General features: G+C 41.1%; 1 protein-coding gene and 1 long non-coding RNA gene across 3 annotated transcripts; one reads left to right on the top strand and one right to left on the bottom strand.

The window, feature by feature from the left end:
• The first annotated feature begins 73 nt into the window (after positions 1-73).
• Positions 74-17,998, top strand: WDR75 (WD repeat domain 75). Of its 2 annotated transcripts, none has more exons than XM_056349021.1 (21): positions 74-227; positions 401-530; positions 1,409-1,474; positions 2,161-2,254; positions 3,004-3,128; positions 3,444-3,514; positions 4,070-4,186; positions 4,705-4,793; positions 5,614-5,772; positions 6,104-6,163; positions 6,254-6,369; positions 6,845-7,017; positions 7,840-8,003; positions 10,227-10,410; positions 12,233-12,327; positions 12,747-12,842; positions 13,444-13,613; positions 14,162-14,221; positions 15,334-15,477; positions 15,558-15,649; positions 17,635-17,998. In XM_056349021.1, exons 1-21 carry the CDS (start codon positions 142-144, stop codon positions 17,840-17,842), a joined length of 2,499 nt encoding a protein of 832 aa, XP_056204996.1. In that variant the 5' UTR covers positions 74-141; the 3' UTR covers positions 17,843-17,998. The 2 variants fall into 2 exon arrangements, with proteins under 2 accessions (XP_056204996.1, XP_056204997.1); XM_056349022.1 differs by having other exon boundaries at positions 122-231.
• An 853-nt stretch (positions 17,999-18,851) lies between these two features.
• On the bottom strand, positions 18,852-25,821 carry LOC130153751 (uncharacterized). Its single transcript, XR_008823497.1, has 2 exons — positions 22,748-25,821; positions 18,852-19,102 (listed from the first exon to the last, which is right to left on the bottom strand). It is a non-coding gene; the product is annotated as an uncharacterized LOC130153751 (long non-coding RNA).
• Positions 25,822-25,990: the final 169 nt, after the last annotated feature.

The following is a 25,990-nucleotide window of genomic DNA, read 5'->3' as shown; positions in this document are numbered from 1 at the left end:
GCCTGCCCCCGCCGCCATGCCGGTGGCGGGCGGAACTGGCCGGGGAGCCGCGGGCACCATAGAGTCGCGGCGGAACGCGGGGCGAGAGCGGCCGCGCTCGCCGGGGCGGGGGTGAAAGGTCGGGGGTTTCGCTGAGGCAAGATGGTGGCGCCGGCCACGCTCCGCGTGGTGCGATGCGGCGGCAGCACCCTCCACGGCGCCAGGGCCGTCTTCTCCGCCGATTCCAAGCAAGTGGGGCCGTGCCCTGAGCCTGCCACCCTTGGGGGGGGGGGGGGGGCGGATCCGGAGCTTTGCGGCGGGGGCGACAGCCGGCAGGGGTCCCTGCGGCCTGCCGCTCGCCGGGCGTGCCTGGGCCCCTTCCCCCGCGGGCGGCGCGGTGACGGCTTTGCTCCCCCGCCAGGTACCTGCTGTGCGCCTCCGGCGACTTCGTGAAGATGTACTGCGTGGCCACCGAGGAGACGCTGCGGTTGATGGGCGGCCACGCCGGCCTGGTGACGGGCATCCAGCTCAACCCCCACAACCATATGCAGGTCTGGGGGGTCTGGCCGCGGGGCCGGGGGGGTGCTGGGGGTGCTCCTGCCCCTCGGCCGAGCTTAGTGCCTCCGCGGGGGCTGTCCCGGGTGTTTGGGGGTTGGCTGGAATGGGAGGACGAGCTGGAGGCGGTTATAGCACTGTTGAGATAATGTTTCACCAAAAGTCTTCCTGGGAGGGTAAACTTTGAATCTTGTTTTTTACAAGTAAAAACGTGAAACACCATGTGGATAATACTTGTTGAATGGAATGACAGCAAAATTGAAATGTCAGCAAAATTCCCTTTTCATTATTGAAGGGGGGAAAGGCATGTGAGAAAATCAGCAACCCGTGCTGTGGTTGGTGTTTGCCCCAGTCCATTTGCTGCTACAGATGCAGATTTGACTAAATCCGTTAAGTTTGCCCAGTGGCTAGCTTCGTACTGGCAGCCTGCCTTCCCTGTTCACTGCTGCTGTGGCTCTGGGTCTCAGTTTGCCTGGAATTTCTTTGTTGTCTATCTAGAAACAATAATTACTTGATTACTTGCCAAAGTAGACTGCATCAGCATATTATCAATGATGCAAATGTTAATAAAAGTTCGCATGATGGGTATCTGTGCATGCTCTGTAAGTCTCAAGTTATTAAGCCCAAACACCCGTTTCTTTCATACTTCATGAAAATGTAGATTTCAAACTAGAATAATAGTGTTGTATTTCCATTGCACTTTCTTTGAAGGCAGTACAGAGCTGATATGGGTCCTGTATTTTTGATGATTCAGCTGCTCAGAGTCGCAGTTCCATTGATCAATCCTTCAACTTGTAAGCTGTGATTTTATATAAAAGCTGGCTTTGATGCATTACTTTAACTTACTTTTTTTTCCCCTTTTTTTTCCCCTCAGCTCTATTCTTCCTCTCTTGATGGCAGCATTAAGCTGTGGGACTTCATGGATGGGATTCCCATTAAAGTATGTTGAGCTATACCTGTTGAACACCTGTCAAAATTATTCTTGACCCATTGTTAGTGGAATAAGGCTTGCTGTAGCAGTTGCTACAAATGGGCACAAATTAGTCTGAGACGTGTTGGTTTGCCATGAACACAGCCTGAAAACCACCAATGCATGGCAGTAGTAAAATGCAGCAACTGATGTGCGTGTCACTGCAGAAATTCATGCTGATGCAACATCTTTTGGGGAGAAAGATGGGATCTGTGTTGACATGCTAACTTTGCTACTTGCTGCACAGTGTAGCTCGTAGGGAGTGTGCAGCAGTTTGTGATGTGCCAGTAGGAATCGATACAATGGCTTGAAAATACGGGCTGCAAACTGCCCTGTTCCTCCCGTTTTCTGCTAAACAGAGGCCCTTTCCTATAGATGGGCCTTCTGCTTTGTATTAGGGGTAAGGCAACTTCAGATTTTTCTGTAAATCTGATGTCTCATATTTTATCAGTACTGTTATAAAGTTTGTATTAGTCCTTGATAGAATAAAGGTCTTTTTATTTGTCTTAGAATTGAATATTTTAATTGATCTGTCGAGGTTTCTTCAAAGCACGTGTATTTTCCTTCTTGTAAAAACTTAACATTATTCACTGTTGAAAGCCATACACATCATTGTAATAATTGTTGAAGTCCATGTCTTGTCTTTTTTTTTTCAGACTTTCACTGTAGGATCCAAACTTCTGGCACTGTACGCACTTGCGAGTTCTGAGGACTCAGTGTTTGTTGTCATTCCAAAGAGTGGTGAAAGAGGTACAGTATGATCAGCGTCTTCCTTGCCATCTAAGTAATTCTGTGTCTAAGCTACTGTCATGTCAGTGGATGGTATGTGGCAAGGACGTGCTTTAATTTATTAATTTTGAAAATATTTCTTAAAATCCTGTGACAGATGTCTGCAGTCCTGCATTTTGTGCCTTTTTTCTGTTTTCATTCTAGGACATCTGTTTTTTAAAAAAAAAAAATTAGAGGAGTGCTTATCTTCACATTTGAAGCATGTGCTGCATGTATCTGATGTAGATGCAATAAATCTTTAAGCAGTGCTTACCATGGCACAGGGTATGCTACAGTACTTCAAACTGCTCTTCCACCTTAAGCACTGTTAACTCAAATAGACTTGTTCTATTTAACAGCATGCCTAGATTTTTTTCCTAGAATTTTGTCTGGCATAAATACAAACATAGCTTGACCTTACTTTTAACTGTATTGCTACAAATGTCACTTCAGAGCAAGAGCAAATATTATGCAGCTTTGCTTGGTTTCTGCTTACAGTTACACTGGTGTCCACTATCTAGTCCTCAATCTTCAGTAATGTTGTCTGAATCAAAATATTTGAAACAGTTATTGTTTTTGAAAGGTATTACAAACTTTTTCAAAGTCATTAAAATATTGGAAGGTACTAACATGTTAGTTTTAAGGTAGAAGAGATGTAAATCTCCTCTGTAAGGGGCGTATGTAAACTTGTTCATAAAAAACCTTTTGATAACAGGTTTTTCTTTGGTCAGATACATTCCAACTGGTCTCAGTTAAGCTGACAAAAGCAGCGGGCCAAGATCTGGAAGCCAAGGAATTGTCAGTGGTTTTGCATGGTGTGGGTGCATCACCGAAGTCTATTGCATTTGGGAGAGAAGTATGTTCACCTTTTGGTTTTGTTCTTTTTTCCTTCTGTTGAGTGTTGGTTGGTTGGGCTTCTTTTCTCCCACTGAACTGTATGCTGTTTATGCTTTTATATAAGCACAGCAGCACTGAAACAAATGGTTCTGTGTAAGACTTAGGTTTATTTTTCTAAAGAAAAGAAAAAGAAACAACAGCACTTACAATAGGTAAATATTTACTTAACATCAGCTTATTTTTAAATACTTTGTAGCAAAACATATTTTATTTGTTTTTCTTTCATGTGTAAGAACATAAACTGTACCTCCTAAGCTGTTGTTTTGTTATACAGGGTGAATATGTGGCATCAGTGAAGGACCTTAATCTCCAAGTTTATTTTTTCAAACAGAAACAGTTGAACAGGTAAGACTGAAAATGTCTGGTATTGATTCAGTCTGATATATCGTAAAGGTTGGTTTTCTGGTGATGTGTGCACATAGTAATTTGTATGTGTCAGCAACTATTTGGTTTTATGCAGGAGGGGATGTGGTCACTATACAAGAAGTTTCCCGTAGAGGCAGACAGTGAGATGCTGCATTGGTATTGGTAGCTCATCTTTTCAGCTCGGGCATATAGTTTTTTTCAGGGAAATGCTTAAGCTGATGCTGGACTGAAACAAGTGACATAGTTTGGTCAGGGCCAAAACAAGGGCAGAGGGCAGAGCAGGGGTGGAAGGAGAGAGAGGAAAAAAAAAGGAAAAATCTTATGGCTTGGCTGAAGGCAAAGAACTAATGAAATAAAGAGAAAAATAAGTCTGTCTCTGTTTTTTGGAAGGTGCATGTAACTGTAACAACTTGGAGATGTTTAATTTTGCTGGCCAGAATTATTTTTATGTGCATTAGATGATCCTTTTGAAGCTTTGTTTAAAAAACAGCAAACCAACTTGTGTAACTAAAGTTACTTTCTTAATTCTTGAAGATTTTCTTTAAGTGCAATGAAGACAAAAGGTGGAAACAATCACTTCACTTGCGTAGCATGCCATCCTACGGAGGATTGTATTGCAACTGGCCATGCTGATGGAAAGATTCGCCTCTGGTATGTGCATTTTAATTCAGCCGTGTAGCCTGTAAACTTAGGTAACCATAGGAATTAAGTGAAACCTGAGCAAAGCAGTCTAATTCATCCTTAGCATTGCTTATTATGACTTCTGAAAATGGCAAAGAAGGGCAAGTGCCATGAAGCTACTGTACTGGCTAACTTCAGTTTAATGTCAAATGGGAAAATACTCTTGTTAAGCTGTGCTCCATTGAAAAAGGTAATGCAGGAGCAGCTGAAGTACCTCCTTATGGGCAAGTAGAGTCCTAGAGAGAGCACACTAGTGGGATTGTGTGGTTAAGAACAATATGCTTGCCAAGTTGCTCTACAGCACTGAGTTGCTCAGCAAGATGCGCAGTGTGCGCTGAGAAGGCGCCAAAAACCTGCTAGCATGGTTCCTCCCTTTGCATCACTTGATCACGCAAGAAACTGGAAGTTAGAGGAGAGGATGGTGTACTTGATTTAATTCAGTATTTCTTTTTGTTTGCTGTGTTGCTGATGGTGTGCTCCCCACATAGGAGGAATTTCTACCACAAGAAAGAATACACATTTTCCACACTGCATTGGCATCATGATACTGTCATGGATCTAGCTTTTTCTATAGAGGGTGAGTAAAAAGCCAAAAACTGCAAACCACAAAAGACCTCCAACAAACAAACAAACCAACCCTCTCAAAGTTGAAGAGTTGGAGCAGGGACAGAAAAATCAATAGGCTAAGTTCAATTTTGTCCACGTACTAACAGATTAATTTCTAGAATATTAAATATGCCCAGGAAGGACTTGAAACAAAAATGGAAGCAGCTGTTTATTTTTTGATATATTTTGATTGGCATTCATAACATCAAATATCTACCTTCTGTGGTAGAATATAAAATTTAGCCCCTCCTTACCTATTTCCCCTCATCTCTACTCTCCTGCCCTGCTCCCCGCCCCCTTCATCAGTAACACTGATGAATTCTTGCCAGTCTTACTTGCATCCAAATAAAACAAGCCAGCCTTGTCCAAGCTCAAACCTAGTGGCAAAAATATAGTTCATTTTTTATATCTGAATTGCGTGATCTGAGCTATTCTCCTTAGGATACTTCTTGCTGCAAAGTACTTCTGATAGAAGGAGAACAAATCAGCTGTATTCTAACAAGAATACTCAGCTCACTGAGAAAGTAGTGGGATTTACTACTCCCAAGGCATTGTTTAAATTTTATTGTAGGCACAAATTCTTGTTCCTGTGTCCAGCAATTTAACGTGGGGTAATGAGAAACATACCTGTGTTGTCCACACTTGGATATGAGGAATAATTGCTTTGTATGTGACAGTTTAAGAAAGGTTTTTGAGAAACCTGCGGTTGCCTGTCATTGTAAACTGATGATACTTTTTTTTTTTTTTTTTCTTGACCAAAACCTATAACTGTATTTTCATTACCGGAAAAGGAACCAGCTTGCTGAGTGGTGGAGTTGAATCTGTTCTAGTTCTGTGGCACAATGGATCAGATTGTCGAAAGGATTTCCTTCCCCGTTTGGGATCTCCTATTGAGTACATCTCCATGTCATCTGATGGTGCACTCTGTTGCACCTTGCATACAGACAACAGTAAGCCAATACATAATTTAAGTATCATTTAATGCAAAATGGAATGCAAATAACTTCATTTTGTTAGTTTTAGATTCATTAACTAGACATAGAAGTTCAATATTGATCTGAAAGCGCAGATGCTTGAAGTGATCTTTTGCTTTGTCGTCGGTCTGTGAATTTGCGTGGCGACTGCTGTAACTTGGCTTTCCACCTTGATGTGAGGGTGTCATAAATTGAGAAAAGATACATTTATAGGATTAAGTACAGTTGGTTAAGGTCCCTTCCCCACCATGGGATGTGGTTACATTGCAGAAGCCTTTTGCAAGCCTTTATTTGCTTTTCTTTTCAGGAATTACAATAATCAACAGCAACCTAAGATTTTCCAAAAGTATTCAAGGGCTAATCAAAAGTAAGTGCGATAAAACTAATCTTCCGCTTAAGAGGGTAGAATATGTCACTTTCAGTCTTAGGTTATTTGTCATCTGATTCTTGTTTCCAGCTACGGATGTCAAGACAGGTCTAGTGGTTGATCCTAGAACCAAGGCTTTGGTCCTGAATGGAGAGCCTGGCCACTTGCAATTCTATTGTCTCCAAAGTGACCAACAGCTGTTCAGTGTAAGTTGCATGGGCTTGTCCTAAATTTTTAACTTATTCAGTCAAGTAAGTTACGCATCAGAATTTATTTGAAAACTTAATTTGGCAAGCAGGAAAAAAGCCAGCGGCTCTACCCTGAGACTGGATTCCAAGCTGAGATGGTTTTGGCTTTATTGCCAGCTTCTTTTACTTGTTAAGCATAGTTAAACTTTGATAGTTGAGTAAATACTTGTGCTACTCCTGTTAAATGTCAAAAATTTCTGGAAAAGCTCCCTCTTAAATATATTTCTTTTTTGCTTTTCCTTCTTTTCTACACTTGGCATTATTGTGGAATGTACATGCCCTAATTATGCTTTCCCCGCATTTTTCTTTATGCCACAGCCCAGTCAGTCCTAATTGGTGCTTTCAGAACATCCTTTCTCCATGGTTTTATAAATGATACCTCTAAATCTTTGCTTGAATTTTGAAATCTAAATTTCATCTTGTTGTTTTGCAGTTGGATATTGTGCAACGACAATACATTCATCAGGCAGGTTTGAAGCAAACTGACTTGGTAAAAGTTGCGTTTAGTGCACAAGGCAAGTGGTTGGCAACAGTAGAGGAGAGAGACGAAGTAACCGACCCTGAGTTACAGTTGAAGCTGTGGTTCTATGATGAAGAAACACAAAGGTACTGGTAACAGAGCTGGCCTTCTGGGTGTCAAAATCTAAAGTATCGCACAAATGTCTGTACAGACTTTGTCTTGCAAAGGCAGAGGTTTTCCAGTCAACTAATAAAAATCTAGGGAAGACTCTGGTGAGAGTTTGCCGTGCATGCTACACGCATCTGAAACCACACACAGAGCTGACATAAATACAGATTGAAAATAATTGCTGTGAACCTAATTTACTTACACAGGCTATTTTAACCATGGGAATTAAGTTCACGTTTACTTCGTATTAAAAATTATGGACTTGATGGAATGGTTGTATAACTTGTTCAGTTTTCCCAACTTGTGTCTAATCCACCATTAATTGATTAGTCCTTCTAGCGTAGATTATGTCTTTATTGTTGATTATGTGTCTTTTCTTTAGCTAACATATGCATCTGGTTCATACACATTCCCTTATTTTCTTGTTTAAAAAAGAAGAATTTACTATAAATTGTTACTGTCTTGAAGAAGAAACAAAGCAAAATAAAGCTGATCTGTGTAGTAGCTATGTGACTGATTTTCTAAGTGCTGGAAAGACTACCCAGAGTTCAAGCTGAATATTTGAGAGTGATCCTTGCTTAGTGATAATTCTTTCTCAGTGCTGGCCTACAATCTCTCTTGCTGTATGGAAGTGATAAGGAAATCTGGTCTGATACCATGTAGCTGTCTAATTAGACAGAAGTTACTTTGATTCCTCTTCTGCACCCCCCCTCCCCCCCTTCCAGAATCATCTTGGACTGAAATCTTCCCCAAGTTCCAAATGAAATAAAATGGCAAGCTTCTGTTTTCTTTTCCTACAGCTTTAAGCTGAACACTAGAATAAATATGCCCCATGAGGACCACATAACAGACATGTGCTTTCGTGACATGGATGAATTAGAAGATGACTCTCTGATACTGGTAACAGCTGGCAGAGACTGCGTGTTTAAAGTCTGGGTGATGGTAGAAGACACTGATCCAGAAGGTAAATATGGTCAAAACGTAACTTACTCTTACTTGCCACATTATAACATGCTATAGAATTTCTGACCCTAACTTCATCCTTTCAGAACTAGGCCCTTTAGTCGCATGCATTTACCTGTTTCTGCTGATGAATGAAGTATTGTGTTCTCCTGAGCATCCTCTGTGATGGAGTTCTCTTGTAGGTTTCTTGCAGTATTATGGATTGATATGGAGGTTCCTGAAATAGCAAAGACCTTGCCAAGCCTGCTGCAGAAGGCTGTGACAACCTGTATTTATTGTTTAAAGGATTGTTTGTAGTAATGATTTGTCCATGCTGGGAAAATGGATGTTTTGTCATTCATCTGGGTAGTCTTTTTATTTGAGACTTCTGCTCAAAGGAGCAGGATGCAGAAATGTGTTACTCTGTTTCAGTTGACTCAATATATAATAATAGCACTTTGCCATTCCGCTGCTCCACCACTTCAGAGTTCATTTTTTGAACATCCTTCTTACCCATAGATATTTGAAAGTCCTAGAATGGATATTTAGGATCCATTTCCAAGATACTTAAGTAACGCAATTTCACCTCTCAAAATGCATGCTGATACTCACTTATTTTAAATAGAGTGTCTGAAGGAGCTGTATTACCCTGTATGCCTTTGCACGTGAAATGCAAGACTTTTTCTGCTTCTTCATTTCCTTTTACTTAATTATTACTACAGTGCCAGGCACACTTAAGTGAGCTGGAACTTTCCTGCTACCTGGGTGTTTTATCTTTTCATGTCCCCAGTAGATGTGGTAGTGCTTTTGCTGAACCGCTTGCTGTTTGATAACATGTTTGTGTTTTCATGGGCAGGTGAACATGTTCAAAAGTACTTTTGAGCTACTAGTTTCCATGTGGCAAACTTACTTTGCCGAATTAACTTTCTCTTCCCAAGCCGTTCGCTCCTCAACAGTGGCTGCTCATGAGAAGAAAAACAAAAGCTTGTATCCATTTACTAGGATTTGTGTATATATTTACTTAATAGCAACTCTCTCAATGGTATCTGAAAGGGGGGGGGGGGGGGGGGTCTTTTTATTTTTTGTAAGTGATTCTAAGCCTAGATTATATCTTAATGAACAGATACTTCGATCTTGTACAGTGTGGGCTGGGGATGAAACCTAGTGGGGTCTGTTTCCTTCAGCAAGATCGTATCTGCTGACTGGCCTCATCAGGGTCTTTTTTGTGTGAATTTGTTTTTAAGTGACTGTACAGAGTTCTGTTCATGGCATGTGTAAAATTACAAATCAGTGCTGACTTCTGTGGTGTGTTTGCCTAGCAGGGGCAGGGTAGGAATGCTCAGGTAGAAAGAATTGACATGCTGCAGCTTCTGTGCAGCACATATTAATAAACTGATTGGTTCGTAAGTAGCATACACTCTGGCATGCTTTTAATTGCAGCAGATCGATCTCTCACTGTGCCTCTAGATGGTGCCATGCAGTTGAAAGTAGTGAATTGTTTCTGGCTTTTTTTTACAGGCAGGTCTTTTAATCATCAACTGATAGCCATTATATAAAGGATATCTTAGCATAGGGTGAACTTATTTTCCTTCCTTTCTTCATCCTACTCCTGTGTTTCAAAAACATGTTGTATAAATCTATTTATACTGGGAAATGTATGTTATGTGGTAAGTACATCACTTCGCTTCTGTTTATTTTATGGTAATTATCAACAGTAGGAAAGGTATCCCAGCTGGACACGCTGGCAGGTTAACCAACACAAGGAAGCATGCTGATTGGGTCACTTTGTGATCTTCAAACTTTCTGTAAATGAACCATGAGTTTTGTTGGACTGAAATGCAAGCTGTGTTCAGATTTTCAGTAATGCTCCTGTTCTTGCTACCAATTTAAAATAACACTATATTTCAGAACACTAAATGCTGAATCTACTTAAGTATCTTTTTTTTATTTTTCCCTTTTATCTAATATCTGCCTGTTTGAGACCTCAGTTAATGCAGTTGGTAAAGTAAACGTGAATGTTGTACCATGTCAGTCTTGGGATTCACTGTTCAAATGCAAAACTGAGGACAAATGAATAACCTACTAGATGTTTCTTGTACTAGAACAGGACAGATTCTCTGTACTCCTCGAAGTGTATGTTTTCTGAAACAAAACTGTCTTGCTCTTGAGCCTATTTTGCAGCCCTAGTACTTGAATTCTTCTTCGTGTATAGACTTGAATTAACTAGCCTGTTTATTCAATGCAGCACAGCAAAGTGTGAGCTGGAACTGTGACTTCGTAGGCAGCTACCACAACTACCAAGCTACTAACTGCTGTTTCTCAGAAGACGGCTCTGTGCTTGCTGTTAGCTTTGAAGAAACTGTCACTGTATGGGATTCAGTTACTTGGGATCTTAAGTGTACGTTTTGCCATCCACCTGGAAAAATAAGGTATGCTTTTCATCTGGTTTTTTATGTCATACTTGAACTCTCAGAACTTAAAGAATCAATTCATAGTAGTCCAGGACCTTGTGTATGTTCTTATAAATGTTGAATTTAACAGTCTGAAGTTCATACGTAGAAAAAACTCTAAAATGGCTTTTAGGTTGTTGATAGCTTCCTGTTAATAAGATTGAGCTTTGCAGTTTCATCTTCTTACTTGCTTGGGACTCTTTTTACCTCCCGTACTCAATGTATCGTTGGCATGCAGTAGGGTATTAATAGCCCTTCTTTTTCCTCATTAATCTAGGGATGAGTCAAAGTACAAATACAAAATATTACTTCTTTAGGCATGTTCTCATGCATACAAACAGAATTTATATCAATAAACCATAAAGGCGTATTGACCTTGTTATCTGCATTACAAAATATATATCCTGATCCTTTCTAACCTCTGCTGGAAAATCCACGTTTGCCTAGCAGACTATCCCAGCATGCTAAACTGTGTGCTGTCATGATAAAAGACATCCTGAAGGTCTAGATACCGTTCTGTTGTGTAAGGATAATGAGGAATGGCGTAGGTCGATGGTAGAGGTAAATGTCAGAGACTCAGAGAATAGGGCAGTCTTAATACTGAGCTTCCTGGACTGTGCAAATATACAGCCGTTTCTGTTCCAGGTAAAGTATCACGTTTCTTATGATAATCTTGAATAAAATGGGGCAATAGGTGGCCTCAGTGGTTCATCTACTTAATCTCTGTGCCAGATCTCTGTATCTAAACAGTTGCTGAAACAGGAAGATGCTACACACCTACTGTAGCATTCCCTTTCAGTGCTGAGGTTTTTCGAACTGCTTCTCAGACTTGCTTCTCAAAGGCATTACTGCCGTAATGTTAGAGGTATTTCATATACCCCTTTCCAGGAAACATCTAAAATGGAGAGCAACACATTGTGCAGTCACAATATTTTAAAGATTCTGGCATGAAGAATCTTTATTCTTGCGTGTATGTTTGTTATCTTTTCTTCTGTGTGATCAAGTCAGTTTTGTTTATACTGGTCCTCTAAAATTAGAAATTTAGAAACATGATTCTAAAACTTGTGTGCAGGAAAATCTGTAAGCCACGTCTTTACTATCTATGCAGAAAACTTCTCTTGACAGCTTGGTGCAGTGGCAAGCTTTTCCCAGGACAGCTACTCCTTTTGTAGCCTTACTATATGTTACATTAAAAGGAAACTCTAGGGCTATATTAAATGACTGTATTAGTATCATAACTTCAAAGGGCGATGTTTCAACATAGAAATTCCGCCCTTTATTAGCTTTTTTGAAAATGTTCTATAGCATTAGAAATCAAAAGGCTCTTCTAATATTCTCAAACAAGAGACTGGGAAATTAAAATGCGTGAAAACAAGTCACAGTTTCTTCAGTTGGAGCAGCCTGTAACTTTTTTTTTTGTCCGTCCTTTCTAGTGCTTAGGGCAATAGTAAGGATTCTTTACATAAGGAATTTATTTACCAGGCTTGATGTGAACAGTTACTATTACTTAGGGGTTTGTAACTTACTTAAGAGTTTAAAATCACTCCTTGAAATCAGAATGTTATAGGAATATGTAATCCTTATAGATTTATTCATACTTTAAATCTCCCAGACCTATCTGGTGGTTGTATGTGAAGTTTCATGCCACTAGGGGTGAAAGCAAAAAGCAGACTTAGCCCGATTTAAATACAAGAACTAAGTTTTAACTGAATGGTTTTGTGACTTGTGAATCATTGCTACATAGAGGAAAGAGGAGGAAATCTGAAGGTCACTAACTTGTTTTGGCTTTTTACTTCTGTAGGAACATCTGCTTTGGGAGACTAACATGTTCCAAGTACCTTATTGGTGCCACTGATCATGGCTTTCTGTGTTGCTGGAACCTACTCAGTTGTGCATGTAAGATCAGCTTAAACGTGTGCTAGTGGTAACATTTAACACCTGAATTTACTATGAAACCTTAAAATAATTCTAGTTTGATTCCCAATTGACCCACTACAAAATGTCCTGTAGAAACATAATAATTTTCATACTTCAGTCAGGATGATATCCTGCCCAGCGTGCATGTGCTTTGTGTGCGTGTGCATAGTAACTTCTAAGTTAAATGACTGATGAGACAAATAGTGTTTCCTACGATCGTGTAGAAGTTGATAGTATTTCTCTATTTTTATTCATCTGGGAATAAGTGAAACCGCGTTCCTCTTCCAGAGGTGAAGGCCCTGTGTGTCATTCCCATTTGACCTTTTGTTTGGCAAAGTAGTGGGATAGAACTGAATGCCGCCTTTTCATGTCTGGCTGTTGCTGTGTTTGCTTTTCAGTGGAATGGAGCGCCCACCTCAACATCTTAGTTCTGCAACCTGATCCCCTTTCAGAATACATTGCTGCTGTCTCATGGCTCTCAAAAGAGTCCAGCCGTAAGTACAAAGGCTTCTTTGACAAGTCATAGTCATTGGAATTTAAAACTGTGAAAGCATAATTTCTAGAAAAAGGTTTTCTTAGAATCCATCCCCATAAAAGCCATAAACCAGACTTGAGTCTGTGTTTGCACCTGTGGAAAACAGCAGCAGCAGCAAAATATGGAATCAGTTACATTAGAAAAGACATGTTGGCTCCCCATATTTTCGTCCAACAGTTATTTTACGGTACAGGATATAGCACAGGGTTAACCATGCTTTCTGGGTGAGGGTCTTAAATGTTCTTAACCCTCTCCTGTAAATGCAAAACCATGGTTGAACTGTACAGCCACGTTTTAGAGCTTTGACTGTAAATTATGGTTACTCTTCCTAGAGCTACTGTTCCACAGAAACATCAGTTTCCAAGTATGTTCTCTGGATTGGAATACTGTGAAAGGTACTTTCTGTTACGCCGTAAGGTTACCCGTTTATAGCTCCTGCAAACTAGTGCTTAAAGGCAATCCTGTCCAGCCCTTTCTGGCTATGATACCTAGGGCTTTGACAGCTATCCAGGAAGGTAAGAATTTCATGATTTAACGAGAAGATGTCCTTTATTTTGCAGTGTTTGTGTTTAAACCAAATGAGCCACGACCAATCTATATCCAGAGGAACCTTTGTAAGGAAAAGATCCAGCTTGCTGCCTTCATTCCAAGAGATGAACCTGAAACAGTTGGCTCAGAAAAATACCTTTGGCTAAGAAGATCCCAACTATTTTTTCTTACGGATACACAAGTAAGAAATAGTGATTGGCAAGTGGTTCCTGGGGAAAAGGTATTTTCCTGAATGTGGATTGGTACAAATTCAGTGTTCAGCTGTTGAGTATAAGAGTTTCTTTTTGTGATTTCAAGGCAGTGTAAGCCATGCTTTGTTCTTCATTAGAAGCTTTGAAGATCAAAATCGATTATTTACTGGTTTTCTACTGCTAATAGTATCTGCTGCCTCATTCATACAAGAATCTAGATCATTTGGGAGCATTGCCTACGTTGCTGTATTACTGCTGGTTATCCAAACATTTCATATGATACTCACTTTCTGCGGTCATTGGTGGGTGGTCTGGGGTCTTTTTTTGTTTGTTTTCCCAAAAAGTCTATATAGATCTTCTAGGCTGTTGCCGCTTCCTTTCAGTTTCTGTATAAAATAGAGAGGAAGAGGTGCGTTTGCCTCTTCCACTTGACTGACAAAAGCTTTTGGGCCAAGTTGGAAGCTTCTGTAGGCAGGGTGTGGAAATATGGAAAGCAGGTGCGCATTCTATAACTTTGCTACATTGTTCTGTATTTTAGGAGCTAATGACGCTTAGCACAAAGTCTCTAGAAGAAAGGCTTACACCGTCAAGCAAACAGGTACCTCTTACAGAAGTTCTGACAGAGCAGTTGAAAATTCAGTTGTTCAGTTTGTCAGATACAGATTCCCTTCTGTCATGAAAATGCACGCCAGATCCTTAGGTGGAGTCATAGGCACTTAGGGGCAGTAATCTGTATTTGCTTATTTTTTGACTGAACTGGTGTTTGTAAAAACCTTCAAAAAAAGTATTAGTGAGCTGCTGCTTCCTCTTCTCATTTCCCCTGAACAAAAAATGATACCTTTCTAAAAGGATTCCAGTTACACAACGAAGCAAAACCATTGGTTTTGCTCTCATTTTCAAGATGTTTGAATAAGCCCTTTCCTTATCTTGGTTTCTTTAACACGTGGAAAATAGTATTGCCTGAGCGGCGCTTTCTGATGAGGATGAACAGTTGCCAGTCAATTGTGGCTTATCAATGAGAAGGAATTTCAAATTTATATTCCAGTACGTACTTCTGTGCAGAAGTAGTCTGGGAAATGCAATCTTTTAAATTCACAAAGTGGTGTTCCATACCCCCTGAACAGAGTTAAAACAGCAGCACTTGATTGATTTAGTTGGTTAGATAAAATAGATCAAAGTAGAAGTTAGTATCATTCTAATGCAAAATCCAGGGGGAATGTGGGTATAAGTAATCAGTTTCGTTGGAGGGTGGGGGAATACTTTGGTACTCAGATTAAGGTATATTGATCTAGGAAAATGCCAGAAGGGAAGTTGCCATGTTTTGCTTCCAGTTATGTAATTAAATCACTTGGCACATGATGCTGGGGTATAAATGACCTTTTAGTTGTAAGTGGTATCTGAAAGCCATACTTAATTTTTCTGACACATGCACCAGCTTCCGTATTTGGAAGTTAATTGGTTCATCAGCCAACTAAAATCTGGCATTCTTGAATCCAGATCCAGATCCTGGTGAGTTTTACTACCTCTGCGTAGGATTCTCTCAGGATGCCTGACAGGGAATGAGTACAAAGAGCCATATGTCTCAGTTGAGAGAAATGTGAGTGCCGAGTTTTGTCACAGAGGTTGATTCTGAATTTTGGTAACTCAAAATGAGATAGGACTTAGATTTGTGACACTAAGATTTTACTTAAAACTTTCACCTTTTTCAAGCTGGCAGTAGAAGAAAGTCTTCCTGTGACCCCATTTAGCTTGCTGTTGGGAAAGCACAGATGTCAGCAATCACAACAGGATATAGACCTTGGAAAACGAGTTGTTCAAAATAAGCATGAGCAAGATTCACCTGCTGTCAAAGAGGTAGGAGTAATTACAGTAAGCATCCAGACAAAATCATGACAAACAAAGGCTTTCATAAAGCTTCTGTTTTATCTTTTCAGCTTTTGCACACTCCAGCACATGTTTTGCCATCTGCTTCCTTCCTCTGTCCTATATTTATTAATTCATTGCTCATCTCCAAAGAGAACAAAAGGTAAGAAAGATTGAAGAACTCTCTTTAGTTATTGAAGTTATTTTAAATTACGTATGTCCTCGTTTAAAGTACAAAAACAGTTTACCAACTCTCCATTCTTCTATTTTAGTAGAACGCTTTATGGTGGCAAGATGTGGTTTTTAAAACTACATAGGTTTGGGGATGTAAGCAGACTGGCTGTTTAGTTGATTGGCTCGTTTGTTGCTGTTATTTTTGCTGCTGTTTAGCATAATGTGCTCATACCCAACATGTTGCCTTTGGTACTCAAATGTTCTTTATGAGTCTGACTTTATTCCAGGGATTTAATGGTTTTGGTGCCATTTTTTGATAGATGCCAGATTCTCAGCTTTATCTGGTATTATGATGACTTCCTGCATAATTCTTGGTTTCTGTTTCTAGGTACACCAAGAAGTTAGTCCTTAGCTATGAGTTCTAAACAAGCTGTTAAGATTAAATTTTGTTCCTAATTAAGCTACAACATATGAGCATATACTGTGAAGACAGTTGGCTAAGCTTGTCTTATGATGCATTAGTCCCAATTTAGTGGAGTCATTTGATAGGTACTTAATGTATTGTAGCTTGCTCCTCTGAGATCAATGTCTACTGCTAGAAAAGGAATGCAGGCACAGGGGTTGTGACTGTAGTGTTAAGATTAATGTTTTGTCACTTACACAGAAGCCAGTTAAATGCTTGTACTTTTTGTGCAGTCTGTTTTTTAAAGCCTCTAATGAAACTGCCAAGCCAGAGATGAAAATACATCATTGGTATCAGCTGCCATTCTGAATTTGCAAAGACCAGTGAGAGGATGGTTTATACTGCCAGGGTTTACTCGGGGGGGGGAGGGGGGGGGAAACACCAGTTTGAGTAGTTTTTGCATGTGCATTATATTCTGCCACAAGAGCACTACAATCAGGTCTGCTACCTTGCGCTGGCCCGTATTGCTAGCTTTGTTACTGAATGACACAAGTAAAAGTCTTTTTGGCACATCAGTAAAAGACTGGCAAAATCTAATCCGAGGAATGTGTAGAAAGTTGCATGTAGGTTCAGTACTGCAGAACTCAGGAGTTCAGCAGCTGTGTAAGTATTGGCACATGTGGAGTTTGTACTTTGACACTGGGAGTTGGTACAACTGCACATTTGAAGTTACATATAGGGGCTGTAGAATCGGGCTCTGGAATAACAAGAATATAGCACTGTATAGAGTAATTTTCTTATTAATGTTAAATCATTTTATTTTCCTTGGCAGTATAATATTAAGGTATTATGCATGTTTCACTGTTGACATTGAGTAAGTGATAAATACTTCGTATTTGAGCAGATGATTTTTAGAAGACTGGTACTGTTCTGCCGTGCAGGTCATTCCTAATAAGATCCAAAATATTTATACAACAGGCATGTGAATTAATTACCACATTGTAAATGCTGACTGTTCTGTATAATTCTTGGGAAGTGTGCTTTCTACTTAGCACATTTTAACTCTTGGAAGTCATAAGGGAGTGGCCATTTTAAGCACCTCCCTGTGTTTAAAAAAACAAACCAAACTTTACTTTTCTAGTAACACTCTAGGTACTGTAGCAGTTCGTAAGACCAAGTGACCTTTTTCAGATTGGAAAGAGAAGAATTACTTTCTTGAATATTGTCTCGCCTACCAGTGTGACCAATGTTTCTAATACTGTAGGACTGTGAGATTATTACTTTTTACAGAATATTGATCTACCTGTTCTGACACTGTGTTATGTTTAGAGAAAAAAAATACAGACCTCAAGTTTACTTAAAACAGAGGACAGCTATTTGAAAAATGGCTTGTCATTGAGATGGCAAGAGAAATGTAGTAGTTTGTAAGTAGCCTGAGATTAAAAAAAGACAAAATCTAATGTTTACTTTGTTATTTGCATGATAACTTACCTCTCTCCTATAGTGTGCAATACTGTAGTGTGTGAAAGTGCCCATTAATTGGGTTGTTTCCAATCATCTTCCTCTTATAGTGCTGAAGTAGCTGCTGATGAAGTAGAAATGGAAAGTGAAAAAGCAGAGGATGAATCAGATGAAGAAAGAGACATTACTGAAATGGAACAAGAAGATACAAGTCCTATGGAATTATTAGGAGAGATGACATGTAAACTGTCTAAATCCCAGGAAAAAGAGCTACGAAAAATAAGAAAAATGGACTACAGCTGGATATCAGCTTTCTAAACGGACATCTTGTTTTTTTTATATTGTAAGATGAAGCTTTGTGGATTAAATATTCTTCAAAAAAAGCTTTCAAGTCCTTTGGCCATAAATTTTAGCAGCCTCTATTTCCATGAGAAAGGAGAACTGAGGGGAGAGGGTTAAAGTTTTGGAAAGCTGGTTCTGCTGCTAGTGCTGATTCTCTGTGCCCTTTAGAAAACACCTAAGTTCTGGGTGGGTTTTTTTTCCCCTTGCAAGTGTTAAAAGGCTAATAGCAAAACTGGGTTTGTTATCTAACTTGTGATTGGTTAGCAAAGTGACAGCTAAGCTGCTGAAAATCTCCCCCACTGAGGCCGGGCTACTGCTGCCAAAGCAAGAGCAGCAACAGCGTCAGTTCGTAAGGGTACTTAATTCAAAATTAGGTAGGGGAAATCAGGATAGGTGTTAGCGTTGCTTACCTGGATGCGGCACTAGGCCTCCTCCGCAGAAGTTCCTCTCTAGCTGCTGAGACAGGTGACAAAATGGTTTAATATGCCCGATTCTAGGATATAGATACCTACATGTTTGCTGGTGTTCGGAGATTCTTGGGCATAGGGTACTTACATGTATCAGCATAAGGAAACCTTCCCAAATACCATGAAAATAGCACCTTGTAGAAGGAGACGCATCTGTTCTCCTGGCAGCCAGCTTAGCCGATGCACGGGAGGCCTGCTGTGGTATCCATACATCACTTTAACGACCTATTTCAGAGTGCATATTTGAAGTAGTAGCTTTGAAGGCCTGAAAGCGAATAGTCTCCTGTGTGGTGCAGTACGAAGGCAAGCTGCTGGAAACTACGCCGCTAAAAGCTCTGAAGAAACATTTTGCTAAAAATACTCAGATGAAAAATGTTGGAAACAGGAATGACGCTTCATATCTTGTCAGTGAAAGCCACGCTCTTCCCACTTCACTACTGCCTTTCAGACAAAGTGGTGGACCCTGTCCTCCCCCTCCTTGTCTAACACAATGTACTGGAAGGCCATTAGTGGAAACATTTCTTTTTTATTTTTTTTTGAGGGGGGTTATATCTTACAGCAGGCAAAATCTTGTCACTTCCATCCATGTATAGAAAACGGCAAGCTTCATCCTGAGGCACTCAAAGCAAGCCCCTGGGAATGACTCTGCTGGAGGGTTTGACTTCTCGCATTTTAACACCAATGCAGATATTTGTTGGGAGTAAGCAGTGCTGACCCGTGACGTACTGGTAAGTCAGCCATCCTTCATCTGAGTTACGCGGTTCGCAGGCTGGAAGGCAGAGGGGAAGGCTGTAGCATTACTTAGAATGGGAGCAGCCGTGACTCCACCTGTATGTTTAGCAGTGAGGTCGTTTGTTTGTTGGGGCTGCCACGGTGATGGCGGGGCACGGGTACTCTGCTCTGAACTCTGGTTTATATTAAGAGGATGCATATACCTCAGAAGCCACTTTTGAGCATGCTAGTAACAGTGCTGCTATAACGCATCTTTCACCTGGTGGGAGGGTGGAGGGCAGAGCTGCACCCACAGGAGACGCCCCAACACCCACCCCAAGGTCTTAACCCCCGAGAAATGGAAACGCAGCCCTGTAGGCAGGCGGGCTCCCTCCCCGCAAGGCCTCAGGCTCTGGAAGGGGCAGCGGACAGGCTGGTGCCTCCCGGCACACCCAGCTCCTGTGATCCCTCGCGGTCAGCCGGCATCTGGGCTCGACCGTTCCCTGAGCCTTGGCAAGCCGTGCTTGTGCATGCTGACCTGCCGAGTGTGTCCTTGTGCCGGCCGAGGACTGTGCCAGTAGCGAGACCACCTGATCTTTGTGTACAGTTGTCATGGGGAAGAAGCTTCCAGAAATAAAATACTTACGTCATCTCCCAAACAAAACCCACACGCTTGGGTAGGGACAGGGTGCTCGTTTCAAAGCCAAGACCATGTACTCTACAATACAGCAGCTGTTTGTAAACAGCTACGGCGCTGAAAACTCTTAAAAAGTCATCTGTCATTAGGTGTGAGTGCTGCCTAATCAAAGCCAAAAATTAGTTTAAAACGCATTGTTACAGAAAAGTGGAAAAAACTAGTGCACTTTTTTTGTTCTGTAAATTTACAGTCATATGGATGTCAAAACATGAATGTAAACATGCTTCAATAGACACCGCTTTGCGTGAAGAGCCTTACTTAGAATTCGTTTCCACAAGTTAGTGAGCTGTCCGATGATAGTGCATTGCACACTTTGTATTTCCTCCTAATCAGACGTTAATGTGAAAAATAGACAATTAATTGTTACGGTTTCAGACTAAACCAGCTAGGGTTAACTCAGTTACTTGGCAGCAAAGGGCTTCTCATACAGTCAGGTTGCACGTCGTGGCTCTTCGGACAATATATTACTTAACGACTGTGAGGGACATTTTCTTCTCTTGTAAATTATTTACATGGGAGTAATATTATTATGAATTTTAAGGAAAGTTTTTAATTAGGCATTTTGCTTTTTTTGTTTATAAAAGCCTTGGTATGACAGAAAATATACATATTTTAAAACCTGTAAAGGTTTGTCAAAATTTGTTTGCCTGAGAATTCCTGTATTTTTTTTATTTCTCTCAAACGTAAAGGGAGAGGAGCGGGAAAACACAACGACACTGTTATAACTACAGCCAGTTTTCTGCTCTTGTATTTTTCTCTCTTTTTTATAACAGGTGTTTAGATAACCTTCCGGTATACATAGCTGAAAAGAAGAATCACAGCTCCCCAAACATTATGCAATTTTTGTTTCCATCCCTCTTATCTAGAGATCTAGAACTGATACCACCTTTTCAGAACCTTGGACCCGATGGATTTTTCCCTAAATGAAAAATTTCAACAGAACAAATAGAGAAAATCTGTTAAGACTAACTGACAAATGACAGGTTTTGAAAACTCTGAGGTTTTAAAAAATAGAAAGTACAGAAAGAAAAAAAAAAAAAATTGAACTGATTTCTCCCACCCCCACAACCCCAAATGTGTGCTATAGCAGGAGAGACACACTGAAAAATTTTTGTCTTTTTTTCTTAAATCAGGCTTCAGCTCTGTGGCAAAACAAGTGCAAGCTGAGCAGAGAGATCTGTACGGGTGGTGTTTCAAAACCACTGGCTGCACCAAAGCCTATTACTGTGTAATTGTGTCAGCAACACTTTAGCACGGCTTTAGAGGCAAGAAGGAAATCTCAGTGGTCATTAAAACTTCACACATTCTCATGAGAGTAAGGTGCTTTACTGGCAAAAGGTGGGTATTCACAGGAGACAATTTACATGCAATTCAGCATCTGAAGATGCAATTTAGTTTAGTGTTCAGACAGTAGAGCCTGAGTGTTCAGAATTTTCGTCAGGAAAAAACAGTTGTTAGCATTGTGTTTTCTAACCATTGTCTTGACTAAATTTGTTTTGCTTCACACAGTAGATTGAATGCACTGGGATAACAGAGAGCCCTCACTTTGTAGTTCTGTGTGTATGTTTGCTCTGCTCGTGCAGGAAATACATTGCTGGGTAGAGTTTTAGTACATTTAGTAGGCACGTTCTGACCAGACTTTTCCAAAACTTCTTCTGAAAGATACTGTGATTACAACAACGAAGAATTCAGAGGGAGGGCTGCAACCCATCTGGCTGTGCCTGCTTTGAAATGCTTTATTTTTAAAACAGTTACTTTCTGCTGGCCCTCAATACTTTTACTTTTTTTTTAAGCCTCATATATCTCAGTGGCCAGGAAAGCTCTCCATATTTACTGTGACGCCCCAAGTCAAATCTTAAAAAACTTGATAATTTTTGGCTTCTGCTTCTTTCTTCTAAAAAAATTACAAAAAATAAATAGATTGGCAAGACCATAAGAGCTGGATCATGGCAATGGGATGTGACTGAGATGCTGCTTCCCTGTGACACTGCTCAGGTGCTGCTCTAAATGTAGAGGAGAGGTGACCAGTAATTTTAACCCACTGGTTCCAGTCCAGGTTAGTTCACAGAGACTGAAAATGACTGCTGTGGACTGGTGTTTGGTGGCCCCAAACTGGTTACCCATGAACAGCAGCTCCAAAACACGCTCTGGTCCTTGGTGGGCAGACTTGGCAGGGAAAGCTACGTTAAAGGCTGCTGTTCATAAGCAGCGGTGGCTGTATTTTTCGATTGATCAAGAATTGGGGGAAAAAATAAGAAGTGCCCATTGTGCAGCGTGTTTTAGGATCACCTGGATCCTTGTGCCTCACGTATATTTCTGCCTCGCGATCCTTTGGCTCTCTAACCCTGGGGGAGCCTTGTTCAGATAGCTCAAGCTGCCCAACCCCAGTCTGCAACGAGCCTTTTGAAGCACCCAGAATTAGAAGCGGAAGAGAATAGGATGGAGGGAAACAATGATGTCTTGAGATACAACTCTGGGAGGCTTCAACAGACCTTCCAAGTCCACCCTTCTGCCCTGAAGCAGAGTAGCTGAAGTATACTTATTCCTTGCGGATATTTGTCTAAATTTGCAAACCTCTGATAAAAGTCATGCTATGATCTATGTAATCTGTTCAGTGCTTACCTATTCTGGCAGACACAGTTTTTCCTAATAAAAGTAATCTCTTTTCCTGCAAAATTTCTATTCTAGTCTTCCATGTTTGTTTGTGGTAAGCGTCTTTGATGATAATCTTTAGGTGAAAAAATAGATGAAAGCATGCTATTGTTTCCATTAAACAACTAAAATCATCATTAGCCTTTCATTTTCATTCTCTTGGCCCTTAGAAGCACCAGAATCATCCTCCAGACCTTCTTCAGGCTAATTGCTTACAGGTCAAACATTGTTCAGACTGAAATGATAATAAAGCAAAGGCAAATTTTGCCAGGGTCATTTAATACTGATAAATGTATCCGGATAGCCCTAAAGCCACTTCTTTCTCTGTTCTGGCTTATATTCCTCGTTGATTACCTTTAGTATCTGCCGCGGTCTGGTTTGGCGATGGCAGCAGCAGCAGAAGCAGGTTATCCCTGAGCTGACACCGCCTCCAGCGTGGAATCTGTGCAGGGCACCGTGCTCCGTGGGTGCCCCGGCTCGCATCGAATGGGGCAAGCGCCAGCTCCGGCCTCTGCGCAGCATTTCTTCGGGGAGTGGAATAGCAGGTTATAATTATGTAAACTGGAATTTAGCCCGGGCAGCAGGGTCACTCACCTTGAAGGTTGCAAAAGACATTGAAATAATACTCTGAACAGCTCAGGATTTTAACTGCTTGACTGACTTTGCACATAAAGGGGAGAATGTGTCACAGCTGTGTGTCTTTGCACGAAGACGCCATCATCGGATGGCAGAAATCATGGCTGCAATTGGCGTTGCTGTAAAGCAACTCAGCACGAAATCCTGGCTCCTCAGAAACCATTGACAAAGCACCCTTTCGCTTTATAGTCCAGGGTCACAAACACGCATGACCAACAAGATAAAGTTCTAGATCTTAAAATACTGCTATAAACAGTGCTCTGAGCGCTATGTTTGGTCTGAAAGCGGCTGGAGTCTGAGCAACTTAAAGAACAACTTTTTAATATTGTTCATAATACAGCAGATTAAGCCTTTTAGGTAAATACCATAGTGTGGCTGTAAGGAAGGGTCACCACACGGCTCTGGGAACGCGCGTACCAGCGCTTCCCCAGCTTGTGGCTTCCTCAAGCACTTTGAAGGCGTAGGCAGCCGCCGTGGAAAGAAGCATTCCCACTTTCCACCCCCATCTGCTGCTTCTGATGCTCCTGCATCGCCTGCGCCAACACAAACTGGCACTGCCTTTGCGGGGAACTAGGCTGAGGGAACAAAATCTGGCTGGCAACGAAACCAGGTGATACACAAATAAATAGTTTAAGATGTTCACAGAGCTACAGCCAAGTTCCACCAAGAGGGAAGGGCCTCAAGAGGATTTTGGCTGCTCAGGAGGTGAGGTTGGAATGTTATGCATCTGAAATCCCACCCTGTTGTCACAGGGCCTGTCCCTGGAGTAGGAGAGCGGCAGCCAGACCTGGAGCATCCCTGGGAGGTGTTTGCTGTGATGCACGAGGCACCTCAGCTCCCATGCAGCAACTCCTGGTCTCCCCTTACACCCTCTTCCTCCTCGCCCAAACTAACGTGCTAAATAAACAAGCTTCAAATAAAGCAGTGGCCTGCGGTCCAAAGAAAATACTTTTAGAGTGACACTAGCATGGCATTAACCTGCTGAGGGGGAATCTTTTCTTAGCTTCTAAAATGAAACCAGTTAAAGAATTACAAGTTTTTTAACATGCGGTGAAGTATCTTTACTGGAGCCATGACCTTCGTCCTCTGTTGACCTTCACAGATACAGCTGTGATGCTAAGAATTAAGCTTATCTTTCAAGAACAGACACTGCTGCCATAAACTCGTCTAATTTCTTCATGAGAGTGGGAACAAAAGAATAGGCTTTGAGATAGAAGGTATTACCCAGAAAAGCAAGACTTTTTTTTTTTTCCTCCCCATTTTTCAAAATAGCTTTCTTATGCTCCTAACTCCTTCATTTTAAAACCAGCACAGAATTTAAATTATCTCAGACATAAAGCCAGTTATCAGTTTGTTATTGATGCCTCAACCTCTGTTTGTTTGCAGTGCTGCTTAGTTTATTGTATTTTTAGATTTGAGACTATGAACAAAGCTTCAGATATCTCAGCTATTTTATTTCCTTTAGTGACCAAAGGAGTTTTCATTTCTTCCTCAATCCGGTAAAACAAGCCAACAAACAAACAAACTCTCCAACATTATCTGCGATGTCATCTGTTTCATTCTTAGCCACCTACTTTACAAATAATAAAGTAACTTGGCACTCTTGTAAAGTTTGTTACTCAAAGGCAACGTGCGATTTTCCCCACCAAAGTCAGATGCTTCTGTAATGAAAGAGTTTGCTCAGGTTAAGCTTCCTCTGTGCTTTGAGCTTCCCTGGGTGCTGCTCCTCTCTCGCTTACAGTCCCAGTGCTTCTAAGGAAGAAATACAGGAGAAACCAGAGGGATCTCACAGTCCTCTTCCTTCCACTTTGAAAATTAAGCCTAACCTGGCCAGAAGTTCAGGGTGCATCATTAAAATTATGTTACAGATGACTTTTCAATACGAAAGACAAAAAAAAAATCAACGGCCTGACTTGGAAGAAGACTCGGAGAGGGTTCGTGCCTCCTGCTGCAGGCACTGCAGCAGATCACAGCTGCAAAGACAAGGAAGCGCAAGTCGCACAGCGCATCACTTTGGTCTCCATCTCTTCCAGGTGAGCCAACCGAGCCTGCTCCATTCCCCATGCCACTTCAAAAATCATAGAAGCAAAAGTACTAAAAGTGTAAACCAAAGCAAAAAGCCGCGCATATACTCTTAGTACAAGAAGACTATTTAAACCCTGAAATGCGCCATACTGAAAAGAGCCCTTTTGCGCTTGGCGTAGTCCAAGTGAAAGCTGGATTTCTGAGAACTATCACATGTGCTAGGAAAGGAAAATATTCGTAGTGTTCGCTCCATCAGTCAGCGCAGTGTGTTATTTCTGGACTGCATATTCTGTGTGTAGACTCAGGATACAGTGACAGTTTGTCTTTCCTTTTCTATGGAAAATCCACTAGCTGATCTCAAGGATTAAATGGAAAGAAAAACTCACATCACTTGCAAAACAAAACCCCACTTCTAAATCAACTGGCTCAGATGAAGCCAGAAAACCACCCTGAATGCACATCAGCACAAATCACCTGGAAGCAATAAATAATAGCTTTCCAGTTACCCAGCAAAGAATGTTCCAAACCCATTTAAACTTTGAATAATGCGTTGTAAGGACAACTACTTACAAAACAATTAAAGATGGGCTGGGATACACAAATAGTGGAGGTTTCCTGCCACCCTTCTTAGCTCAGCAATAAAACAAGCCGCTCACGTAGTTAGGGAAAACAGTGCAGTAGACCCCACAGCAATGCTGTGAAAATCTGTCTATAACACAACCTTGCTTGAGACCTCAACTTCAAGATGGGTACCAGTTCAAATACAGACAGTTGGGGGGGGGGGGGGGGGGGGGGGGGGGGGGCAGGGGGGGGAGGAGCTGCCTATTTGCACTAAAAAGGTATTTATTCAGATGTTATTCAGGTTTTCAGGCTAAATACAACTGTGTGATGGATAATACAGAAATCCTACATCCAGAAAAATATATTTTCAGCGTG

The sequence above is a fragment of the Falco biarmicus genome, chromosome 8 (genome assembly GCF_023638135.1).
Source record: "Falco biarmicus isolate bFalBia1 chromosome 8, bFalBia1.pri, whole genome shotgun sequence".
NCBI lineage: Eukaryota > Metazoa > Chordata > Aves > Falconiformes > Falconidae > Falco > Falco biarmicus.
This window is presented reverse-complemented; position numbering and strand designations above follow the sequence as displayed.